This window comes from Frieseomelitta varia, unplaced genomic scaffold (genome assembly GCF_011392965.1).
Source record: "Frieseomelitta varia isolate USP_RPSP 00005682 unplaced genomic scaffold, Fvar_1.2 scaffold_582, whole genome shotgun sequence".
Classification (NCBI taxonomy): Eukaryota; Metazoa; Arthropoda; class Insecta; order Hymenoptera; family Apidae; genus Frieseomelitta; species Frieseomelitta varia.
Window position 1 is genome coordinate 545,192 of NW_025110348.1, and position 18,705 is coordinate 563,896.

The 18,705-nt window shown below is 43.1% G+C and overlaps 1 protein-coding gene across 3 annotated transcripts in view; it reads right to left on the bottom strand.

The window, feature by feature from the left end:
* Positions 1 to 18,705, bottom strand: part of LOC122534280 (protein madd-4-like) — a 233,200-nt gene that overhangs the window by 137,458 nt on the left and 77,037 nt on the right. For 2 of the 3 annotated variants that reach the window (XM_043664776.1, XM_043664774.1), the window contains exon 2: positions 8,882 to 8,896. In XM_043664776.1, the coding sequence (XP_043520711.1) occupies positions 8,882 to 8,896 (15 nt within the window). Of the gene's footprint in view, positions 1 to 8,829; positions 8,862 to 8,881; positions 8,897 to 18,705 lie in introns of those variants that run through there. The other variant, XM_043664775.1, reaches the window with a different exon arrangement.

Genomic DNA, 18,705 nt, shown 5'->3' on the forward strand with positions numbered 1-18,705 from the left:
TTTCTCTCTTTTTTTCTTTTTTTTTTTTTTTTGACTCAGTCGCGCTGTCGATAACACGTCGTACGAGATTAAACACTATTATCTTGACCGACATCGAGCCGAAGCGCGGCTCAAACGATCGGTAACCAAATTTTCAGTTTAGCTCTTCAACGGTTTTATATTTTTCAGTTCTTTTTCCTTTTTTTTTTTTTTTTTTCGTTTCTCTATCGGCGCGTACAGCGTGGAGGTTCCTAAAAGGATGGCTGCACTTTTTTTTTTTTAAACGCGTCGATTCCACGTCCCATACAGGTATATACATATATGTATAATATGTAGATATCTACATACATGTACGTTAGATATAGCACACGAGTGGAAAAAAAATATGCACGATCTCGTGACAGGTAGGAAACAAAAACGAGATCGAGTGTAATCGAAAACGTTCGTGTGCCGACCGACCGGGGGACGATTCGTTCAAGCGTCCTTCGCGATTATACATCCGAAAGTATGCGTGGATCACCTCGCATCGTGACACGTGCCACGAGCAAATCGATGGAAATGAAAATAACGGCGACCGGCGAAACCCCTGGAAAAAGGGGGATGCAATTTTCGTCGGCGCGTAATCGGCCGGATTTTCGGTTCGTTCAATTTTATGCGTAACCCGCGCGTTGCGCGTATGTTAATCGATCGCGTTGAGCATCGCCCTGGAAAATCCAACCGTTGCCGGAAGTGCACGGACCGCCATTGCCCGAGTTCTCCCGTATCCAACGCGTTTCGACGTTGAATTTCCGACGCGTCCTACGCGAAACCGTCGTTCAGAACCCGCGCCATTGATTACTTCGTTGTTAAGGTCTTTTAATAGCGCGGAAAAAGCAAAACAACTTGGGGACAGATTACCGATATCCACTGTCTAGAAATAGCTTTCGTGTTACATTTGATTCTAAATTTTTAGACTTCGTTCTCCTAAATACCTCGTCATTTCGGCACGCCGTTACAGAATGAAATAGTTTCGTTGTCGGAGTAAAATTAGAATAGAAGGATGTTAAAGTTACGGAAATACAACGCTGCGAAACGCAACGAAACGAAACACGACGCAACAGAAATGCAACCGTGGTTATATACCATTTCGAAGAGCAACTCGACTACGCATTTTCCACGCAATGTACTCTAACGTCCACACATTCTTCCTTTGCTTTACGATCTCATTCGCTGACTTACGCGCAGCATTTCTTTCTTTTCTTTTTATTTCTTTAGGATCCAGGTTAAACTACCTGGACATTCTCAAAACATTCCAAAGTTTCGGCGATTACGATCCTCTTTCACGCTCCTTTAAACTTCAAACGCTCGAGCCATCCGCGCGCTTTTGTTATTTAAAGCTCAACTGCACCGTAACAAACAATTCGTCCGAAATTATCGCGCGGAAAATGATTATAAAATTACGAAACTCTCTTGAAAATTATTGGCGAAACAATTGGCGAATCCTGACGGGGAAACAATTTCGCCTGAGATGAAATTAAATTGTCAGAGAAACTGAAATGTACGATGATCTATGCTAATTCTATTTCCCAAATATATCTATAAAGAGAGAGAGAGAGAGAGAGAGAGAGAGACCTACTTGCTATCAGAAATTGCATGTAAGTTTTAGCAGCGATGTCATAGATGACAACGGACCGTATTTAGTAGCGTGTTCTCCCGGGGCAACGTAATCAGTAATGGATTATCAAATAATCCCGAAAGGGAAACCAGGCTAAGCACTGGACGTGATTAGACAGATAGCAATCTTGATTTATCCTTCGCCATCTGTCCCTTCGATTCGGCTGCAGGCCACTTTGGTAATTAGTAACTGAGGCTATGATTGTCTCTCGATCTCTGTTGTATAATATAATTATCGAAAAGTCTGTCTCTATATTCTCACGCTATGAGAATACAGAGCTTCACTATTTCTCACCAAGAAATGATGAAATATATGGAACAGTGAGAGTTTAACAATATAAATCTACCATTTGCCGAATCCAACTAACAAAATTAAATGTATATTCCGCTTATTTATGACACGGAATTTTAATCGATAGCGTTATATACGAAGAAACGATGGATTCACGTTATCTTGAATTCTTTTTAGGTTAAAAATTATTTTATCGCATCTACAACAATTGTAAACACAATCGTGAGCTATATAACGAGAATATTGTTATATTAATTAACATTATATATCATATTGTATCTATATAATCAGAAATGGATTTATTCCAGTTTTACGAAATGGCGAAATTTCTCGGGATATCCGTGGCAATTTTTCTGAAACAGGCGGAGGGTTGTTCATTAATACCTGAGATAAAGTGCCCAAGGATGAGGCGAACCCATCATTTTTCAGGCCTAACCGCAATTCATCGTACTGAGAGAGACTCCACAGTACTTTCTAACACAGCTCCGTTTTACGCAACACGCGAACGAACGAACGAACGACTGGTCATCCATGTTCTATGCCCGTGAGCGTTACTTTTTCAAGATAGGTAGCTACGTGCCACGAGATCGACTTCCGGGACAGGGGTACCGGCTCGGACTCGGCGCATTGCCGCGCGACATTTTTCCAGCGGAAGTTCGCCATCCACGGCGACCTCCGTTCGCTCCGGGACGATAAAACGAGAAAATTGCGACTAAAGTGAGAAACGATAATGGGCAACCTTGTACACGTTCCCGTCGGCCAACTGCATCCCTCGGAGAAAAGGAGAACTCGAACGACCAGATAGAAAGGACTCAGGCTGGTTCTCGTTGCGGAAAACTTTCGGATCCGCTCAAATATAGCGAGAGAGAGGAAGAAAGAGAGAGAGAGAGAGAGAGAGAGGGAGGGAGAAGGGCGAATAACCGAGGCTGCTCGCCTTTTAGAAATGAGGACGTTTGAATGCCGCCCCGAAAACGGGTTATCTAGTTATCTTTAGGAGGTTGCCTCGGAACCTTCTCGCCGCGCCAGGAAATACGAACACTGTACAGAAAACGGGGTGGAAAAAGTGTATTAGTTCTCGACCTCTGTCTCGTCGCTTTACAATCAGACCATCCAATCCCGGTGGATTCGGCAACGATCTTTCGAGACCCGCGACGCATCCAGTTCTGCGGTTTTATCTTCGAGGGTGACGTCTTCGTTCTCCTATTTCACTCGGGATCGTTGCGTCTGTACGACGTTCTGTTTCGTTCGAGTCAAATTGCAGCCCGATGTCCAGTCTTTCGGTTAGAAGAAAATTACAAAAATAATGGATCGATCATTAGTAATATGTAGTAATATTCTTTTCGTAACACTACAAATGGCATGTATTTTGTTTACGAGGACCTGTTTCAACTGTGTGTCACGTTTAGAATGCTACAGCAGAAAAAGAAATTGAGTTCGAGTGGCAAATTTTATTTTTGTAGAGGAATATTTTTTTAAAAAGAGTTCGAAGGCATTTTGAAAGTATGAAGAAACTGAGAAATTTTTTAAACACTCCGAATATCTTTTCCGAAACCTTGTTAACTTCATGGTTCTCTTCTCAGGTTCATAATCCATGCAATATTGGCCTGTCAAAGTCAAACGAATTAAAGATTGCTGCTATTGCTGGAATTGAATTCAAATACCTCTCATAGAAGAGAATGTGAAATAGATACCTACTCGTTCATATTTGGTTTCTCTATATTTGGATTCGTTCTTTAATTATTGAAGAAGGAAGGTTGATTGTATCGACAAATTTAGAAAACGGAGCGACTGGTTTATTACCGGAGAGAGATCGGTGGATCGTGACTATATACCCGAGAGGTATTCTTGGAATTTCCTTCAAAAGGCTATATATCTCGGTCGTTCGTTCCACGGTCCCGTATACGATACGTACGAAACTCGACGAAAGAACGAAAGTAAGCTTTCGCTACCGCTCCTAATAAAGAACTCCTCAAAAGAGAATGAAAGATTACGCCTTACGAAGAATGGCACGGAGGAAATCAGGCAGAAAGTCCCGACGTAGAAACTGAATCGTAAATAAAAAGGAACAGTCGAAATCTCCGATCTCCTTGGCGTATCGAGCCCCTCGTACGGAATCTCGGCCACTTCCTTCAACTGCCTCTTCGTCTTCCGTCATCTTTCCGGAATATCAGTCCGATTTCTCTCTGTTTGTTGTCCTTCGCCTACGTCCACGAGCCTTAGCCTTTTGCCTCGCCATCTTTCCAACAAATCCGTCGACTTTGCTTTCGTTTCATCCACTCACATCACCCCATCCTCTTATCTCCCTCATCCCTTCGGCGCTACGCTCGATTTGCCCCCTCTTTTTTTTTCAGCCGGATATCGCAGCCGGCTAGATTGAAAACGCGGACCATCCTCTTGGTTATGCTTCGAAAGATGCTTATATCGATCGGATCCACGCCGGTGGACCGCGGCTGATTAGATTAAACCGATCGTGTGGATGTAAGGCGAATAAATTTTGGATCCGTTGTTTTCCTAGCGGTCTCGTCGAATCATTTTTACCTTTTTCAGCGAGTCGTAGTGCACGGTGTCAAGAATTTATATCGAGTATTTAAAGCGGCGTTCTTCAGGTTCTTGCCAGATTCTTTTCTTCTCTTTCTCTCTCTCTCTCTCTCTCTCTCTCTCTCTCTCTCTCTTTCTCTCACCGCAAATAGCGAACACATGAATTTTCGAAGGACGCTCGAAGGGCAAACGAAGAAGAGAGAGCTCCGGCAAAATTTTCGAGGCGAGGGTGTATAAATCGTCGACAGAGACAGGTGCACTCTGGACACGTTCAATTAATAAATAGCACGCAGCTTTAGGCACGTTTTCCAGTGTTCGTCTCGCCCGCGAGAATTTATTCGCCAGCGACGCGGCTGCGTGCGAGGGGAATAAATTAAAACGAATTTAGGGTAAATGGGAAACTTGGAACACTCGTGGAATCCTCGAGCGTAGAGGCCATCGTGCGTTTGATGAACTGGCTCTGATGAACTGAATATTTGCGTGAATTTTCTCTGGAGCGATAAATCCGTACCAGGCAAGAAATCAACCGCCTCCCCTTGCACGTTTCAGGGACCGCGCAGATTTATATCAATTTCATGTATTGCCGCGTGCTATCGAGCGGAGAATCGTAGTTTCGTGATTTCCTGGATCCTGAGAAATATCCGGATATTAAATACTGCGACCCTGTACGTTTTTCAACTTTAAATGCCACGATTCTTTTAAATTACAAACTTCTCAGTGTACAAAGAAAAGATTCCAAGAAAACAAAGTACAATTGATCAATTTATTATTATTAGGATGGACAATTTTTATTTAGACTTCTACATTTACAAACTTGAGTGCTCAAACCTACGCATTCTACGAGTTCATCGGAGGATAAAGAAACGGTGGGTGAACATCGGAGACGATCAGATACGTTTTTACTGCAGTTTCGGTCGATAGAGGATGGCCAAAGGTCCCACGAATCGGCCAGGGACTTCTTGCGAGAATTAACTGGCGCCAAGGCGCTTGTTTGCGGACCAGGCCTCGACGAGTGAAACTGCCGAATTTGCATTCGACCCTGTCGTTTCGTGGAAACGCGCGCCGTTCTGAGAAACAATGCGGGACGAAGAGGAGGAGAAGTAGAGGAGAAGGAGACGGTTACAGGCACAGAGGTATAGGGGACGATATTAAAGAGGAAGACCTCTGATGATACGGCGCTAGCAACGTGAATAGCTAATAAGGGAAACGTCGAATCGGTTTTTGTTACTCTCTAGCAATAACCAGCCGGTGTAATTCTTCGGCAACGAACGGTAATTCGATATCTCGATCATCTCGACCTTTGTACCCGCGTCATATTTATACGGAGCGAGTTGTTAATAAAGAGCCGTGCGATGCGTCTTTATTAGCCTTAACTGGGACGTCGTGCACGGCTGTTATACAACGCGCAGGTAATTCAATATCTCGACTTTTTGATCATCGTAAGTATCGCGTGGTTAAATGTACCCACGTGGGCGGATTAAGGCAATGTTACGTAGCCACTTGTGTCGCGTTGCACGCCGTTTGTTTCATTTCCTGTTTTCAGCAAACCGGCTGAAAGAATTCTCTGGTAATGTCTTTTTTAATTTGAAACCAGCGAGTGATCGACTATCTCAATTTCACGCGAGCTACGTTTCCCTTCAAGCATGGTATTAACAAGATTAACGAGAACAAACGTAAAGAATAACAAAAAAGGATATTTGATGATGTCGCGAAAGCTTCAAACTGAATTCTAGTTATTAACCTTGTCCCATATAGATATTCCGAAGACGAGTATCTCGTAACATACGCGCCAGAGAATTCATACTCAAACCGCAAGAAAACAAGGAACGAGGATAAACAATTGGCAGTGACGAATGAAAAAAAGGTGAGAAGGATCAAGCGTAAGGCCTGGCCCTCGCGGATTCTCTCTCTCTCTCTCTCTCTCTCTCTCTCTCTCTCTCTCTATCTATCTTTTTTTCTGTAGAAATTCCACTTTTCGAATCCTAATACAGACCATTCGTTGGCATTCTCGATGCTCCTTTCTCGGACACGTGCGAGAGAATCCGAGCCCCGTTCCCTCGGGCTTTGACGCTTCGTTGGCTTCCTAGTTCACGGCGACGCATCGTTGACCGCAGAAACCTCTGCCATCCACGAGCCTTTTCTGCCTTTTCTTTTCCCCCTTTTTTTTCTTTTTCTTTCTTTTTTTTCTCATTCCACACCTCTCTCTCTCTCTCTCTCTCTCTCTCTCTTTTTCTGTCTATCAATTCGTTCTCCTTTCGTTCACCAGCCATCCTGGGGCTGGAAATTCACGTTCGTGATCCGCGAACCGTACACGAGCAACGAGCTATTCTTAACACTTCGAGTCCCGATTCCAGAAGTGCGGCTCGATCTCTAGCCCATTTTCTAAAAGCGGTCATTTCTGCGATATATCAGGTTGCACGCTAGGCTCGGATATTTACGCGATCGTTGCCGAGATGTTCTTTTCCTTTTTAATCTCTTTCGCTGGAACAACGTGCCACGCACGTCGAGAATACTTGGCCCAAAATTGCAATATTTTCTCAGTTTTAAGTATATCGAAACATAACCCAGGCAAAACAAATAATAAATTTATTACTTCTTAGTAATTTCTATCCAGTGATATACCATGATGAGTTCCATGAAAAGTAGACGAATTATTGTATACAGTTTGGTCACTCGTTATGGTCCGTGAACCAGTTACTAACGCAAGAAGATGGAAATTGATAGAAGTTAAAATGAATAATGTTGGGCATTTTGTGTCCTATCATCTCGGTTTCATTTCTACATAACGTCTTGGAAATAGAACGCTTTTTCGGTACGTTTAATCCATTATCGCCGTGGTTTATATTACATTTGTTAAAAAGTTTCAATTTTCATCTATCAATTTCGTAAAATTATGAAAATTACGATGGAAGAAATAGAGCGAGAGAGAAAGGAGATATTGGAAGATCTTTGAAATTCACGTCGCAGAATTACAATTTTATATCCACGTTTCCATATAATCACGATTTCTCGATCAAACCGTCCTTCTCTATCTACAATTACATTTCCATTCTCCCTTTCGAGAAATTTTCATTGTAATATTCATTCAGGGGCCATTTCTTTCAGGTAGAACGAGAAGGAGATGACACGTAAACTCCAGAGAAATTTAATTTTCATTTCTCTCCATCATCGGAATTAACGGAAATCAATGATCAACGGACTTCTAACTGGCTTGTTGTATTTCCAAAAGCAACGACGTGTCAAACCGTCTGAGATCGACTCGATGGAAATTCGACTGCAATTTTTCCATTAATGACTATGAGATTCACTCAAGAATCGAAATCCCCGTTGTTCCGGGGATAACTGGCAACCATTGGAGCCTTTCCAATCGCGTGCGACAGGACATAGTAACTAACCCATCGCGGGCCTAGATGTTATCTCGAGAGTTGCGGAAATTCCCGGCAGTTTCGAGCGTGTTCCGCGACTGCCCTCGAGTCGAGGGCAAAACGAAGCCTCGTGGGCGTCAGCGTTTTCGCTTGGCCACGAGATCCTAGCCCCCTGTCCAAACGTTGCTCGCAGTTTTTCGAATTAGGACAATTGCCATCGAGCTCGCGAAACAACCCTCGACAACTTGCCTCGTTCCGCGGGACGTTCCGCGCTTCGTAATTTCCCGATGACTTCCGGTACGTACTCGAACTCGCACGTACAATCAGCAAGTTGCAGCGTTTACGTTCGCGTTAAGTTCAATTTACACAACTTCTTATCTCGTACACGTGTACGTAAGTGGCCGAGCAACGCCGGAAGCGGAACTGGAAGACCGACCGGAGCGGCTGGCTTTTCTGCTTCCGCGGAATTAATGCCGTCGCGGGTCAAACGTATTTTATCACCCCTTTGTTTCGCAGAGAGTTTCCATCGCCTGTTCCGCGGCAATTAAGATATCTTGCTCGCGCGGCTCGTTCAAAGGATACGTTTCGCGGTATTATTTCGTCAGATAGGACCGACTCGAGAACATATCCAACTGTTAATCACTTTGACGAAAGATTTTTTTTTTTTTTATAAATTTTGGCATAAATGTAGTTTTCAAAAAAATGTTTCTTTCATCGGCAATCGTCGATGTTGAAGGAGTGGAAATTGCGAGGCTTATTGGTTGTCAAAACAATTGTCTTGTTTCTTTTTTTTTTTTTGTTTTTACTTTGTACGTGCGTTTTTTAGAATTATCGGATATCTGACGTTGATCGGACATCGTCAAGTGGATTTATTTTTAGGATTCTGAGACGATACTTTTTTAGTTCCTGGGTGATTTAGATTGTTTGTCAAATTCAAGATAAAGATGAAGCGCATCGATTTGATTGCGGTACGGCGAATGAATTTTCAAGAAATCTACTCACGTCGTGACAAAGTGCATATTCTTGAGAGTTGCAATCGGATCGGGAAACTCACCTGAAGACACAGCACCTGCAACACATAAAGCAACAGTGTGTTAATGAGAATCACAAAGATCACAATTATACAATCGTACGTTTTATAGATTTAAAGAATTTAAGAGTTAGAATTCAAATTAGAATTTTGTAGATTTTACTACGGTAGAAATTCGAATTCTTCGTAAGATACTTGCTTTTTCATACATCTTGTTTCGCTAGAGATAATTACGTTTGATTCGAAACGAGCAAGAAAATTCCACACAGTTACCGACTGTAGAAAGTGATTCGAAATTTTTTGATCGAAAACATCCTCGAGCACACGTACTACATTCGTAATCTGTAAGCGCATTCCGCGCGTCGTCGCTATAACAATTTCTACAAAAATGCTGCCGTCGTAAACAGGAGGAAAGTAGCCTCGGCAAGTGCTCAGATAAACGACACTTGACGAATAAAGAGCGCTCGGCAGCGCGGTCTCACGGTTTCGGTTATGCAGAGCTTTTTATGAAGCTCTTTCTCCTCCCCATAAACCGAGGGTACGCTCTCTTTCGGTCATTGCCGTTAATACCTTAACCGGTACACGTCAGACGTTTCTCCTCCTCGCGTGTGTCCGAATCGAACGAATAGTCCCCGTTATCGGCCAACGACGCTCTGCAATCTCCGCCACGAATATAAAACAAATGGATTCCGCGAGAACACGAAAGGACGTCTTAATGGGGTGTTCACGATATTGTCGAGAGCGAGCAAGCCCTCTTTTCTCGATTCTTTGATTTCAGCGGTGAGTTGCTATGGTCGCGGCCCAACTACCAGGGCGATGGAATTTTTGTAAAACTCGCTGAGAATTTTTGTGAATTTAATAGAGATCAATTTTTCGTAGTATTTTTAAGTATTACAAATAAATTCATTTCGGTGAATTTTTCGGAATTTCCGCTAATCTTTTGTGATGTACACCGGGGAAGATTTGTTTCTCTTGTAGAGAATCGTACCTCTTTTTTTTCGTTCTTTTTCTTCGTTTCTTTCTTTCCTTTATTTATAATTAACAAGAAAAACAGTAGTCATAAATGACTTCAAGAAAAATACCGTTTCTTTTGTATTCCAACAAGAAACATTTCCTTTCACCTTTTCAGTTGTATCTCGCAATCAGAATCAAGAAGAACAAACGCTTTGTTAAGAACAATGCTCTACTTCCTCTCAGAAAACTCGACAGCGTAAGTAAGTACACATCCAGTGATTAAAATATCAATACCAAGATTCAGGCCTTGCCAACTCCTGATACAAAATACGATTAATTTTTCTCCCGGTTCGACGAGAAAAGAAAAATCGGAGGAGATTTCCATCTCGATTACACGCTTCTGATCGACACTTCACGGAGAACGTGTCTTACGTAACGTTACGCGATATAATTACGCAGATGAAGGAACTGGATAAAATTACCCAGTTCGCCTCCAATTGGCTACCTGAGAAAGCAACGACATTTACCGGCAGTTTCCCACGTGAATGTCGTCGCATGCCTGGCCGCGTATCTCAAAATCTCGCGTCGAGGAACTCGGGGCGTAAACTCACGCGTGGAACGAATTCAGCGACGAACTTCGATAAACGCTGCTCGAACCACTCCCTCCGCGATCGCGACAAATGCCGGGAAGAGAACTCGCGTCGTCGCGGGATCCCCGCAATTTCACACGCGGGGAACGCGATCTTCCCCTCGATCAGCTTTTTCCCTCACGCCCGTGACTTGCCCGGGCCGTGACACGCATTCCCACGTAACGACAATTCGCCAACGTTCCGCCGACGAATTTCCAGGGTGAAAGCGAGTCGATCGGCAGAACACGAAAGAAATAATTCGCGAAGTTATATATTTCTATATTATATATTATATATTTTATATATTTTTATATTATATATTATATATTATATATTTCATATATTTCTATATTAGACATTATATATTTCATATATTTCTATATTATACATTATATACTTTATATATTTCTATATTATACATTATATATTTTATATATTTCATATATTTCTAGATTATACATTATATATTTCATATATTTCTATATTATACATTATATATTTTATATATTTCTATATTATACATTATATATTTTATATATTATATATTATATATTATATATTATATAATATTTTTGGTTAGTCGCGTCGCCACTTTCACGTGGAGTAATTTTCGTCCATTTTTTTATTTTTTATTTTTCTTTCTCCTTATTTGTCAATCAGGCCAATGTATTTTCGAACACTGCCCCGTTTCGGCAAATAGAGGAATTCAATATTCATGCAGGCATATATATTTCTAGTTCCTCGCGTCTGTTCCGCTTTCAGGCTGGCTGGAAATCGATCGCGATCGATTCGTCAAGCAGCGTTCGTTGCCGATTTCGTTGAACGTAATCAGTCGTCTTCGTCGAACGTGCACGAACGGGAGTTTCCTTTGACGCATCGATATTGCACCGATATTGCCCGCCAATGTGATTGTTCGCCTCTGTACGAGAATTTGAAAGAAGCCGACGGACATTCTGCTCGATACTGAGACGTTCGAGTATCTTATTAATCTTCTCCTCTGAATAGGTGGCTGAATCTCGCATCACGTGAAGAATTTGCAAAAACGTTCGACAGGAGGCACTGCGGTGGCGTAGTTCGGCCACGATGGAAGAAAACAATTTAGGAAATTTCCTTGGTCGCGTGCCACTAGCAGCGGCTCAATACGGTGCTCGCGATATAAATCATAGCGCGCTCCGGACCTCTTCCGAGACCGAACGGCAGAAACGGCGAAACCGGCTGTGTTTTAACCTGGTAAACAACCAGCGATAACCTGCTCGCCGCTCGTTACACACAAGGAAAGATCTCGCGCGCGTGACCGTTTGCGAAAATTCTCGGAAACTCTCTAGATACGAACGGACAATCATTTCATCCCCTCTCTTGCTTTCTTCAATATTTTTCTCACTTTTCAGTCCCCCTTTTATCATCTTCTTCTTCTTTTTCTTTTTTTTTTTTCAAATCCAGACCACTTTCGTGGCCATTGCGCCACTCGAACAGTCTGTTCGCTAAAACGTCCGGGATTATTCATTTAATGCGCTATGAGAACGTTTTCGTGGTCGAGAACATTCAAAGAGAGAGTGAGAGAGAGCTCATTGTCGGTCCTCTGTTCCTGAACACGCCCGTAGAAAGTTTCGCAGAGGAAAGCCTAATAGTTCTGCTAATGGCGTGAAGCGAGCCGCTTTTGTGCCGCCTCTCTATCTACTCGGAGAATAAATATCAGAAATTGATCGATTCGCAAGATCTCTTCGGGTCTATCGTGTTTTTTTCCTTTTTTTTTCTTTCTTTTTTTTGTTTTCGTTGTGAGTTTTGAGAAATTTTGTTAACTCTAAGGAGTAGTTAAGTATACTTTTTTTTTTTATCTGAGAATGTTCATTAATTGAGCCAATTTATATCTGAGGATATTTGAGATTCTCTTTCTTTAAATTAACACAATTGCAAACAGATCTACGTAAAGTAGAATTAAAATTCTCTAATCCTTCCCGATTGTATGACAATATTTCACCCAGCGAACTTTCGCACAAAGATTGACAAGGGATAATCGTGTAAAAAAGTTTACTCTTCAAAGCGAACATTCTGTCGCTATTTTGCCCCAAGAATAATTCTCATGAATTATGAATTCATGCACAATCGATGGAACATTGATAAAGAAAAAAAGAAGAATCATCTACGAATTTTAAAATATGTCGCACGTCGCATTAACCGCCGGCCAAACATTTGTTGATCGAGAGAAATTCGATGCACCGTGAATTGAAACTCGCGCAACACGATCGGGGAGGGTTGTCGATCCACTTTGAAAACTGCGGACTATTAGTAAAACGATTTTACCGGTCCAATCAGAATATCCATCACACGGCTCGGGGATTATAATATAATTTCGATCCATCAGCTGGATAATATCGACGGGTTGCCGCTCTCTCTCTTTCTCTCTCTCTCTCTCTCTCTCTCTCTCTCTCTCTCTCTCTCGCTCGCTCGTTCGGTGATTCGATATTTCTTGCACGACTCCAACTATCCTCCTCCTTCTCCTCTTCGGGTCACAACTTCGCCATCCTCGAATTTACGCCGTCGCGCGGCGCGAAAATTAGAGCCGCGATTCGCCAGAGGGGTATAAGCAAATCCGCGACGATCGACGATTGCCCTCGGAGCAATTTTTTTGAAAATCTCGATCTCGTGCCTCGCGCCCCTTCGTCGGCTGCTTGAAATTTTCCGCACGATCAGTTCCGACGAAGCGTGCCAGCACGACAGAGGCAAAAATTTCTGCCACGTAATTTACGATAATGATACGTTCGCTCGAATTTACGTGGCAATCTACGTGATAGATAATGGCTGATTTATTAATTCGCAGGAAATGAGCATTGTTTTAATTAACACCGTCGCGTCGCGAGAACGCTGGGGGATTTTTTGAAGGATGGTTCTGCAAATACGCGAACGAGATGACTTTCGAGAGACTCAACGGTGTCGCGAAAATTATACTCCGATCCAGGATAATGGCTGATTACATCGATATTCAAGAAGCGAATATTGTTTTTAGAATTTGAGATTCTATAAATACTTTAACATAATATAATTCTTTTCTAACGGAGTACTATTTTAATATAATATAATTCTTTTGAAAAGACCTTCAATTCAGTCAAAAAAATAAAATTGCAATCTACGCGATAGTGTAAGAATTGTTAATTATTTATTGATTTCCAGAAGATAATATTACCACTTTCAGAACCGTTTTGAAAGATGTGCGCGAATGAAGATGTGGAATGTGTTTTTAAACGCTCCAGTTGCCAACCACGAGACAGATAACCGGTGATTTATTAATTTCGTCGGAACGAATGATCTTTTTATCAACACCGCCGTAAGAACGGCGAAAGTTTTGAAGAGCGATTAAGGTTTTGCGAGTACGCGTACGCAAGTAGAGTGTCTTTTCAAGAGCAAACAGTGCGCGACGAACGAGAGATTTTCCAGAGAAAGCTCGAAGAGCACAATTTTGTTAAAAACGAACGAGGAGCCTGTATGGCCATTTACTTTCTCAAATTATCATAGAAAGATTTACAAAAAAAAAAAAAAGAAAAGAAAAGAGAAGAAATGCGAAATCGTAATCGCGAAACGACCGATTCGATGCAGAGACCACGCGAATTACGCGAATTTTCCATAAATTGTTTCGAGGATTTCTCGTTAGAACGGAATAACGATGAAAAAGAAAAGGAAAGAAATAGGAGGGTAGAAAACGCTGACAATAAAGCGAGTTTTATCTCCAAACTAGCTAGTGGGGAAACAATTTTCCGTGGGCGGGTAGGTGCTCGACCCTGATTACGATACAAGCATAACACCGTGCTTACACGAATGGCTCGTGCGAGGAAACGAGCGTCGCGTCGCAGGGGGCGAAGTTCGAATCGATAAGTCGATTCGTACAGAACCAGCAACGTATGTACGTACGTACCTGTACACTAATGGCACCGTCGCGGCTAACCGGCCGTAACCGCTCAACTATTTTCAAATCCGTTAATTTTACGCTCCAGATAATCCGGCAGCCCATTCTTGTTTGAGCCCCTCCCCGTTACGTTAACGAAGAATCGAAACGAAAGGAAATGAGATTGAAAGAAAAGAAAAGAAAAGGAAGAGAAGTGAAGAGAGAGAGAGAGAGAGAGAGAGAGAGAGAGAGAGAGAGAGAGCGCAGTGGACAAAATTGATCGCGCTAATTTCAAGCTGGCTTACGAAAATTGTTCGACCGTTTTTAGATCGGTGGTGAGCTAGATCTCTCTCTCCCTCTCCCTCTCTCTCTTTTTCTCTCTCACTCTCGTGCATCCGCGTTTTAATTAAATTTCTCGACCAACGGGGCTCCGGCGGACTCCCGTTTATTTTTCCTCCCGGTTGAAACTACCTCGGCCGGGGTGTTTGGATTATTATGCGAATTATTTTCACCAACTTTCGGTCGCTCCCTCGCTGCGGATACCGGGAAAGTTGCAGCGTGGACAGAAACGCGCGTCCGCGCGTACGCGAAACGAACGGGGGAGCTTCGCGCGTGGCAAAGCACGTTTAATCAAATATAACTTAAATCGGGCTGATTTAAAAGAGCTCGGCTCGGCTCGGCTCCGCACTCAGCCGCAACTTTTCGCATTGTGAAAGCCTGTCTTTCGCGGCGGACCACTCATAAATGAAAGGCGACGTGACGTGGCCTTTGTGTTGCGAACCGTGTAAATGTCATCGATCCGATCCGAGGGAACGGATTCAACGAGTGGAAGGTATCTACATCTCGATGAACTATAAATGAGCAGCATCGAGACGAATCGTAGGGACGAATCGAACTGGCTGAAAATACCTTACGATTTCAGAATCAGTCGGATCGCATTAACAAGGAAGATTCATTCTGTTTTAGTTTGAATGCGATAATTTGTCCAGCTCGTTCAACAGGCAAAATATTCGATATTGCGTACAACTTGAAGAACCTGAGCTGGGAACCGATTTGTCTTTTCGATACTTCTCAACGTGACCGTGATTGCAAAAGTTGGGCAGGTCAATCGATCCAAAATCGAGTCTCCGGACTCGTGAGAGAATGCAGACTCGACTTCGGTCTCCATTCGAAACGAAGATTTTGTCGACGCGTAAAATAAAAGAGAGAAACGTGCGTCCGAAGCGAAACACGTATCACTCGAGAGGCGATCAGCAAGAAGACCGAATCCTCTCTACAAATCTACAATCCAAACACTTGCCCCGGAGCCTGTCCTCTTCTCCTCTGCTAAACGCAGTCGACACAACTCTCCCATTCAGTGTTGGCCGCGAACGTTGCGCTTTGCGCAAAGTGAAAAGGAACGAAGGGAGAAAACGAGAGAGTAAGAGAGAGAGGGGCGAGGGGGAAACGAAAAAGAAGAAACAAACTAAAAGAAAAAAAAAAAAAAAAAAGGAAAGGAAAGTACACAAAACAAAAAGGAAAAGAAAAAAGGAGCAAAGAAAAGGAAAATCCAGCGCGTACAAGCTTTTTCGACCAAGATACAAAGAAATCTCGTTTACTCGAACTCTGTTCTGCATCCTCGCCGGGCCGGAAGACAAAAGCAGGATAACGTTCCACCGCGAAAAAGCGACACGGTCGATCCTTTAAAGCGGACGTGCGGAAACGGTTCCGCTACGTTCTCCTACCTACCAAACATTTTCAACCATATCCCCGGAATTCCCCGACTCTTTTATTCTACGCTACCGTCACGCGAGCGTAAATTAAATCCTCCCCCCCCCCCCCCCCCCCCCCTCTCCGCCCAACCCTCCTGGTTCTATCTTGCCAGCATCGTCCCGCTAATCGAATGATAGATACTCGATAGTTCGATATTTTTTAATGAATCCAATCGAGATGGCTCGCAGTGACGCGCTCCGATCCGAACCAGAATTCTTGTTCAGAGGTTTTCAATCGTACGTACGTAGGAGAGACAGACAGACAGACAGACAGAGTCACCTGGCCGAGGTAATCAATCAAATTGTTTCATGCGCGCCGATCAATCGACTCACGTTCACCGAAACTGTTTGCAATCAGTTTCGCTGATAATTAGATCGTGCCAGAATTTGGCAATGAAAACGTCCTGGATATTTTTTTCGGCACGATTTTGAAGAGCGCGCGACACTGTTACATTTTTTTGTTTTTCTTTTTTCTTTTTTCGGTGGAATTTTTCGTGGAACGAAAAGGGCGAGCGAGAAGGCAATATTGAACATCGATGGATGTTGCTCGAATAATTGAAAGAGACACGTAGCTTTCCATTGGTAATGCCGTCTGTTGTTTCGATAAAATATTCTGCGCGTTAACGGCGACGAGGAGATTTTTCGTTTAACTTTTTTCAGAAGCGAAACGAAATTTGTAGGCAGTATTGAGCATAGGATACATCCGAGATTATGGCACGAAACGGAGAGTGTATGATTATCCAAGATGTTGCGTAGTCGGTGCAGTTTGTCTGGATTAACCGAGTGAAAGTCAAAAGTTGAGAAAAGGGGAACGCACGAGAAGATTAATTGCAGGGTAATAGTTGAATGGAATTAAGAGTGAAAGGTATCCACTGTACTAAAGTCATTCCATGTGTATTTATGCTTATACGGAAACTAGTCTGTCAACATTTTAATTGACAAATTAAATTTCCACGATATTATAAATCGCAGTATGAAAATTATATAATCAAGAGCAAGCATGAAGAAATTTAATAATTTTGGTACAAAATCCGAAGGTAAATCTTTTACGAACAAGAATGAAAACCAACGCAAAACAAGGACAAGTTTAATAGAGCGTAGGATCGTCTTGCACGAGATACAATAGACGATACGTATCGGGAAAGCTGGGATAGAATAATTGTAGGGACGATCTGGTGGAAGAGAAATATTTAAGCTCATCGCGAAGCGATTGGTTGACGAGAAAACGAAACCAATGAGCCTCGCGTTGTCCTCCTCCAACAACGTGATAAATTAGTCGTTTTATATGCAAATCTGGCGCCTTTTACACGGCGCGCGAGCGCAATGACACGTGTAACCAAGCAAGAAAGATCGTTCGCGTCGAGGCATCCGACTCGAAACCTTCATCGCGCTCGATTGCTCGATTTAAGAACGAGCCGTCGCGGTTCTCGCGTACCATTTTGCATAATACGTATTTCATGCGACCAGTGAATCGAGTACAAACCCCCGAGAATAATGATAACGATCTTTCTGTGCGATGCATTCATCATCGTCATGTACTAGAATACGTCATTATTCAATCTCCTCCTCTCTGTCTCGGATCTTTGGAAACAAAAAAANGGTTTTTTGAAAAAAAAAAAAAAAAAAAAAAAAAAAAAAAGAAACAAAGTCTCGTTTCGTTTTCTCACGTGCCAAGAATCTTCAGCAGGATTGGCTTTAGAGTTTGATAGTCGAAGGAAATACTCTCAAGGAATCCAACGTTCTTCAGAGTTTCCCGACAACGTGTATAGCGTCCAATCAGAACCGGAAGGCCCGCGAAATCGCAATCACCAAATCTGCACTTTTCTTTTTTTAGCGATAGAGAACGGTTGGCAACAAAATATCGCGTTTTCGGACGTAGCGAGCCGTCGCTGGTCTCGTAAGAAACAGTGGAACGCGGGCGGAAAGACAAGAAAGAACCGTGAGCCAGCAAGTCGGATGCGAAAGAACGGGGAGCCTGAGAACGAGGAGCATTACCACGGAACGAAGAGCCAAAGAAAAAGAGAGAGAGAGAGAGAGAGAGAGAGAGAGAGAGAGAGAGAGAGAGAGACGGGCGTAGCGAGCCGAGTGAAAAGTGGAAGAAGGAAAATGGAATCGCGGCGGCGGCGGCGGTGGCGCCAGAACGTCGTCCGCGCGGCGAAACGCGACGACCGAAAACCAAAGGTACATTAAACTTTGGCAAGCGTGCGAGGTTAACGTCGCGGCTCTCCGCTAGGCTCCGACGCGGAGCCGGCGACTCCGACCAGCCAACGTACGCTCAGATCGTGAGACACGACTCTGCTGCTCTTCTGGGGACTGTGACAAGACTCTCCTCCGTCCAATGCGACAACGATCTTGCTCCCTTGACGATCGTTTGCCTCGATACCGCCACGCCAAGTAATTCCGTGGTCTTTCGCCTTCGGTTCGCCTTCTCCAACTCTGCCTCTCCCTCTTTGTCCATCCTGCCCTCTGTCCGTCTCTTTTCGACACTCTCCACTGACCGGTCTGAATAAATGGCACTTTCATTGCTTTTTGTCGCGGATTTTTTCTTTTTTTTTTTTTTTTTTTTTTTTATTCGACTGAAATCATTATCGGTCGTTACCATTAATAATCACGAGCCTCGTAACAACGTCCTACGGG